Source organism: Excalfactoria chinensis, chromosome 1 (genome assembly GCF_039878825.1).
Source record: "Excalfactoria chinensis isolate bCotChi1 chromosome 1, bCotChi1.hap2, whole genome shotgun sequence".
Classification (NCBI taxonomy): Eukaryota; Metazoa; Chordata; class Aves; order Galliformes; family Phasianidae; genus Excalfactoria; species Excalfactoria chinensis.
The window spans coordinates 20,908,409-20,915,512 of NC_092825.1; the positions used below are offsets into that span (position 1 = coordinate 20,908,409).

General features: G+C 52.4%; 1 protein-coding gene across 1 annotated transcript; it reads left to right on the forward strand.

Moving 5' to 3' along the window:
* Positions 1 to 239: 239 nt before the first annotated feature.
* FEZF1 (FEZ family zinc finger 1) lies at positions 240 to 2,495 on the forward strand. Its single transcript, XM_072326630.1, has 4 exons — positions 240 to 1,076; positions 1,199 to 1,333; positions 1,595 to 1,727; positions 2,206 to 2,495. The coding sequence occupies exons 1-4, from the start codon at positions 285 to 287 to the stop codon at positions 2,493 to 2,495; spliced, it is 1,350 nt and encodes a 449-aa protein (XP_072182731.1). The 5' UTR covers positions 240 to 284.
* The last annotated feature ends 4,609 nt before the right edge of the window (positions 2,496 to 7,104 follow it).

The following is a 7,104-nucleotide window of genomic DNA, read 5'->3' on the forward strand; positions in this document are numbered from 1 at the left end:
GAGATCTCGGCTGCGTTATTGACACAACACTTTCTATTGATAGAAATAAGTAGCGATTGTCCCGAGTCATTGGTGCGCCAAAGTGCGCCGCGATGGGCTGGCGTGAGTCCGCCGGGCTGAGCTGGTTCCGCCGGTGCGGCGGCGGCGGCCGCTCCCTGTGCGTGCGGACCGGTGACGAGAGAAGGGGCAGAGAGTGACAGAGAGAGGGGGGGGAGAGAGAGAGAGAAAAAAAAAGAGGCGTCTACCAAAGCGGCTCAAAGCGGGCGAACAAACGAGAGCCAGCCATGGACAATAGTGGCCATCACACGGCGACCAAAATCCTCGCGGCTCCTCCGGCGAGAGAAAGCCTTTCTGCGAGGAGCACCATGATCGGCACGCCCAAGCCCCTCGCCTTCTCCATCGAGCGCATCATGGCGCGGACGCCCGAGCCCCGCTCCGTGCCCGTCCCGCAGCTCCTGCACGGCTCCGCGGCCAAGGGCGACGCCAAGCACCCGCTGCACCTCGGCTCCTCCATCCCCTGCATGATCCCCTTCGTGCCGGTGGCGTACGACCCCCTGGGCAAAGCGGCGGGCGCGGAGCCCAGGAAGGCGCCCTTGGACTCCTCTTCCTCGCCCTCCTTCAGCTGCGGCGATCTCTTGAACTGTGCCTTGAGCCTGAAAGGAGATTTCCCCCGCGACGCCCTGCCCTTGCAGCAGTACAAACTGGTAAGACCCCGAGTGGTCAATCACTCCTCCTTCCACGCCATGGGAGCCCTGTGCTATTTCAACCGAGGCGACGGCCCTTGTCACCCGGCCTCCGGTGTCAACATCCACCCGGTGGCTTCTTATTTCCTCAGCTCCCCGCTGCAGCCGCAGCCCAAGGCGTACCTGGCGGAGCGGAACAAGCTGGTGCTGCCGCCCGCCGACAAGTTCCCCGCCGGGGTGGCCTTCAAGGACTTGTCGCAGGCACAGCTGCAGCATTACATGAAAGAGAGCGCCCAGATCCTCTCGGAAAAGATCTCCTACAAGAGCGCGGAGTTCGGCCGCGGCTCGCCGAGCAGCAAGCCCAAAGTTTTCACGTGCGAAGTTTGCGGAAAGGCAAGTAGAGCCCCGCCGCCTCCCTCCCGTCCCCGCCGCGTGCTCCGCTCCGCGCCGTTCACCACGGCCGTCCCCTCGGTCGCTAACCTCGCTCTTCTCTTTTGTCCGCTTTAACTTTGAAGGTATTCAATGCACACTATAACCTCACTCGCCACATGCCGGTGCACACGGGAGCCAGACCCTTCGTTTGCAAAGTTTGCGGGAAGGGCTTCAGGCAGGCGAGTACGCTGTGCCGCCACAAGATCATCCACACGCAGGTGAGCGCTCCCTCCCCGCGACAGCGGGGTGATCGGCGCCGTGCGGGGCCCGGAACGACGGCCCCTCTGGGCCGGGGGTGGGGGTTGGAGGGCTCAGCCTGCGGCTTTGGGGTGATTTCGTTTGGTTTTTGCTGTGTGGGCACGGCGGATCTCGAGCATCTCAGAGCCGCTGCCGGCTGCAAACACCCGAACAAACACGCGGACGCCCCAAAGCCGTGACCAATGTTTGTTTCCCCCCCCCCCCCCCCCCCCCCCATCCAGGAGAAGCCCCACAAGTGCAACCAGTGCGGCAAAGCCTTCAATCGAAGCTCGACCCTGAACACGCACACGCGGATCCACGCCGGCTACAAACCCTTTGTCTGTGAATTCTGTGGCAAAGGGTTTCACCAGAAAGGTACCGCCGGGCCCCGGCACCATCGGCGGTGGGGAGAGGGTGGGAAGAGGATTTCTCTGTTTATTTCCGTTATTGGAGGCTGAGGTTCGTTCCGAGGTACCGCCACCCCCCGCCCGTCCCCCATTGAGCCCCACGTTAGGGTTTCGTTTTGTAGAGGTGCCGGAGGCCGCGTGTCCGGTGCCCCGAGTGCCGGGGCCGGCAGCCGTCGTTGTTCTCACGGCTCTAACGGGAGGGCTCTGCCCGGTTTTGTTTATTTTCTTTTGCGGTTTATGCCGTTTTGTTTTAGTCGATAATTCCCTCCGTGTCCGTGACGGAGATGCCGTGGGAGGGGGGAAACGTTTTTGGGAGGGGGGCTGCCGTTTCCTGCTTAAAGCCGGGCTTTACGGATGGGACGGAGCTACTCGTCCCCTTCTCTCCTCCCCCTCCACCCCGCAGCGCCCGGCTCTCAGCACCCTGCCCCTCTTCTTTCGTTCCTCAGGCAACTACAAAAACCACAAGCTGACCCACAGCGGGGAGAAGCAATTCAAGTGCAATATCTGCAACAAGGCTTTCCACCAGGTGTACAACCTCACCTTCCACATGCACACCCACAACGACAAGAAGCCCTTCACCTGCCCGACCTGCGGCAAAGGTTTCTGCCGGAACTTTGACCTCAAGAAGCACGTCCGCAAGCTTCACGACAGCGCCATGGGGCTGCCCCGACCCCCGGCCGAGCTGGGCGGCCCCGACCCGCCGCCCCCGTTGCTCCAGGGCTCCGCGCAGCCCTGAGCGCCCCGCGCCCGCCCCCTGCATGCGCCCGTTAAGCGGTTCCGTGTGTTATGCTCTATATGTCGCCTCTTAACATTTATATGGGACTGGTTGGTTCGGTTTTTCTTTTTTCTTTTTTTCTTTTTTTTTTTTTAATTATTTTTCAAGACTTTTTTATTTTTATTTTTATTTTTATTTTTATTTTTTTGCTCGTTGTCGCATCTCAGGTGGAGAGATGGTCTGAAAAAAAAAAAAAAAAAGAAAAGAAAAAAAAAAACAAAAGGAAAAGCGCCAAACCAATTTCTGCTGTATTTATTTGGGATCTGTGTTACCCGGGCCGGGAATCCTGCACCTCTTTACTTATTTCGATGTATGTATGCCATGCGCGGCTCCTGCCCATCCCCGTCGCCCACGGGGGCTCTCTCCGCGGGTTCCTCCTCCTTCCTCCCCCAGCCCTCAGTATCGTATCTATATGGACAGAGCGGGTTTGCTGTGTACGGATTGGAATTTCGGTTTGACTCTTGCACGTGAGAAAAAAAAAGAAAAAAAAAAGACAAAAAAAAAGACAAAAAATAATGATGATTATGATGCGTTCGTTGACCTGGTGGTGGAAATCGATGTCCGCACACGCGCGGGGGCCGGAGAGAAGGGGGGGGGGGGGTATAGCTCCCTGCCAAAACACCGACAAGACCGCTAAAGACTTTAATTAAGAGGGGTAATTAGTTCGGATTGATCAAAGCCGGGTTGTTATGTTATTAGCTGCTCGGCCGACTCTGCCAAGCCGAGCTGTGAAAGCGTGGCCGATGGAGGGAGGGGGAGGAAAGGGGGCAGGCCGGGCGGGCAGCCCCGGGCCGGAGAGCGGAGCGGGTCGAACATGGCGGCCGGGCCGCCCTGCGGGGTCGCGAGGGGTGCGATTGAGGCCGGGTCCTGCCCCTGCCAGGCTGCACAGCACCCGCTGCCACCCCGGGTACGGCTGTAGGGACACAGCGCGGCCGGGCGGCCGTGCCCGGAGCGTTAACCAGGACGGGGAATTCTGCCGCATCCCCCTGGGCAGGGTACGGGCAGCCGGAGGGTCTGGCCCTCAGGTGCGGGCTGGGAGCGCTCCTCTGAGCGTGAGTCTTCTTTCACAGCTCACTGAGGAGGTTCTCTGAGTTGCTGATTGCACCTGTGAAAAAGCAAAGCAGCAGGTCGCATCGAGATGTCAGACGGATCCAGGCAGCACCACCAGCAGGGCTCAGCCCCTCATAAAGGCGGAGGCCCTCAGAGCGGGCCGAGATGGCAGCGCCGCTCTCAGAGCAGGGCAAGATGGCGGTGCTGTCCCTGGGGTGTCCCGGTGGCTGGCGGCACCTCCCTGCTGCAGGTGCACCTTTACCACGTCGAGGAGTGGGGGCAGCTCAGCAGCACGGCCCCATGCTCCGGTCCGTGTCCTTGGAGCGGTTCTCTGCTTTTGGCGACCTTGAAAGAATGAGGCTTGGGTAAAACTGGGTACTCCCAGAGCTCCTCTGTGCTGCTCAGCTCTGGCTTTTATGCTGGAGGAAGGGAAGGGATGGAGGCTCTGCAAAGGGTAAGGGGGCATGAGGGCTGATGGAGTCCAATTCTCCCCAGTTATGTCTTTTTACAGCAAATTCACGTTTCAGCGGGGAGAAACTCCTTCCCAAACAGCTGACTTGTGAACTGCTTGTTCCTCTTCCTTTCATGGTTGCTAAGGTAAACTTCAGTGCTGTGTAATGAGAGGTAAGATGCCCCAAAGATCCCACTGAAATTACGTGGGTGTGCCATTTGTGTGAATCTCTGTTTGACTGAAATAAATCAGAGCTGAAGTACAACTTAGTTCTCTTATTCCTCAACAAGTGTGCTAGTACAAGACACTGCAACTGTGTCAGCAGGGTGTTAAGCATCTTTATTTCACAGCTTGTTAAAAACTGTTCAAAGCTCCCCAAGCACTGCGGGCACACTGTAGCACTCAAAACCATATCACCGTGAACAAATATGAATATACACTGTAAATACACTATAAAACTTAATCTTATAGCCTTTGGCTGAGTATGCACTGGCATTCTCAAATTAATGGTCTCCATTAAGCCTGAGCAGCGCGGGAGGCTGTGCTCTGCTTACTCTGATGCCTGAGAGTTCTCTGCTCTCTGTTGTTTCTCTTTCAGGCTGCTGGGAGTAAGGAGGGCTCAAGCTTCCTTGGGTGGTGGTGAATTTGTCCCTTTTAAATGACAACTGCTAGAGATGGAGAGAGAATTTCTGACGTCGCTTGACTATAGGCCATTTGCAGGTTTATAAACAGCAATCAATATTTTGCTCTCCCTCCTGTAAAAGATCTTCAGTAACTGCATAATCTGGATTCTTCTGTGCCTTCCCAATGAAAAAAAAATGCTATTTGCTGAGAAACTTATGCACATTAGTGACCCCATTTTGAAATGGAGTGGAAGTGAGATGCTCTAGTGTTACTCCAAGGTGAAGCAGAAAATGCTGGTGATGGGCATGGGTAAGTGTTTCTCCTTCCTTTTTTTGAGGTAAACACTACAGAAATAGGATGGTACAGGGAGATAAGGGTAGCTCACTTGTTATTTCACTAGACAAAACCATATTCGTGTCAAAGGCCGGGATTAAAACAGGTCTCAGAAGGCCTGCTCACCATTACCTTTCATTTCCTGTCTTACAAGATTAAGATTAAGTGAAATTCAGAGCTGGGGAAGTCATCATGAGAGACAAAAAACACAATTTCAAAGCTTAGATCTGTTAACAGCGATACTTAGCAGGTATTTCATACTTCTTATTCTCTCTCCTTATTTTTAATTGTGAATAATTTTTACAGGACAGTACAGTCACCTGTACCTAGCAGAATGTTTATATTTCCTGGTGCCTGTTTGCCAGCCAAATACCCATATCCTATACATACAACAACTGGTCGTCCATATCCTGCCAGTGCCTTGTAGATTTTGGGAGAATGAGAGCACTGACTCCTCTTAGTCTGACATAAACAGAGCTGCAGAGCTGAGCATTAGCATCCTGAGGACACTGTAGCCTGTCACTCTATCCATCACAATAACTTCACTTTAATACTGAATAAAAGAGAGATGAAGCTGGTGCCTATGGATTGCTGGAGCTGAGAGCCCTTGTGGAGGAAGAGCTGTTGCCCTCTACTCCCCACCCAGGTTTTCTCAAATTTGACTGAGCAGAGCATTCTGTGCTTGTCAGATGCTACGATTATGTTAATATGTGTCAAAGCTGAAAGTACCCTGTGCCTGAAGAGTGACCAGAATTACCAAAGCAGCTGTGTGTCCATCACTGTAAAAATAAAATGCATCGACAGCAGGATCTTGCAGTCAGGTACAGAGTTCTTTCTGAAGATGAACGGTACCAGCTTCACCTTACTACTGCTGTACTGGCAATCAGCCCCTTCCCCTCCCTGCAAAAAGGGGAGAGAAAGACCTTTGCTAATTAAATATATATATATATCCACGCAAATTGAAAAGCCTTTCAGTAGCTACCCAAAACCATATTTCTGCTCACAAATGGTTAAATAGCATCTCTTGTATCATCCAGCCTATCTCAATGCACTCAAAATGGATTTGGGATAGTATTTAATCAAGAGACTGTTTTGGTTTTGATTTTGCTGTTTTTTGCTCTTTTCTCTCCTTCATTACCACAGTGGTGGCAAAAGAGGGTTGAAAGAAAGCATGTGGGTCCACCTGGAGCCAGCTGAAATGGAGGCGTGTGGTCACAGCTTAGCTCCAGGACAGCTCAGCTGGACAGTGTCTGTAAACCAGACGCAAGAAAGCTGCTGCCACTTAACACGGCAGTGGTTTCTGCTCCTCTGCTTTCAGTAGTGGTGGTTCTAGCTCCATATCTCACTGGGTTTCCTTCTGCTTGTACCAAGAGCCTCCAGGCTGGATCTGTTGCTGTAGGGTCGCACGTCACAGTGCAACCCGCACCAAGTACATACTGTGATGAAGGGTGAGCTTTGTCTATTTTCTGTCCTCCTTTACAGCTTTCATAGAAGTTGTTTAATGGCTGCACTGCTCCGTCACTGCTGTGATTGAATCCCTGCATATTTGGTTAGGCACAGTGACTGTGGAAAGTGAAGAAAAGTTCTCCTACCTTTCTGCCCTTCAGACGATTAATGTTTCAGCGCCATTATTGTGTGATTACTAAGAAATCTTCTTCAGTTACTGAACAATTAAAACTTTGATGATCTGTTCCTATGCATTTGTTTATATATACACAAAAAATAATACATCTTAGGTTTTATTTCTGATGGAAAAAGTGATACTTTGAAAATACAAGTGCAAGCAGCTTATCTGCAGCTGCACGGGTAGAATAAATGTTTCTTTTCAGGGGTGGAACATCAGGATTGAGTTGCAGATGGACACAGCATGTGAGAGAAACCTTGATTTAGGGTACTTCAGCTCAGAGCAATTAAGTACAACCGATGACGAAAAATAAACCTTGACAAAATTAACCTCTTGATATGACCACAAAACATCTGAAGAGCTGGTAAGTCCATGCAAAAACTTTGTCTAACTCATCTTAGGGAGAAATAAGTTTAATAATTGTTTGGTGGCCCTGCCAGGCAGGGGAGTTGGAGCTTCATGATCCTTGAGGTCCCTTCCAACCTGGG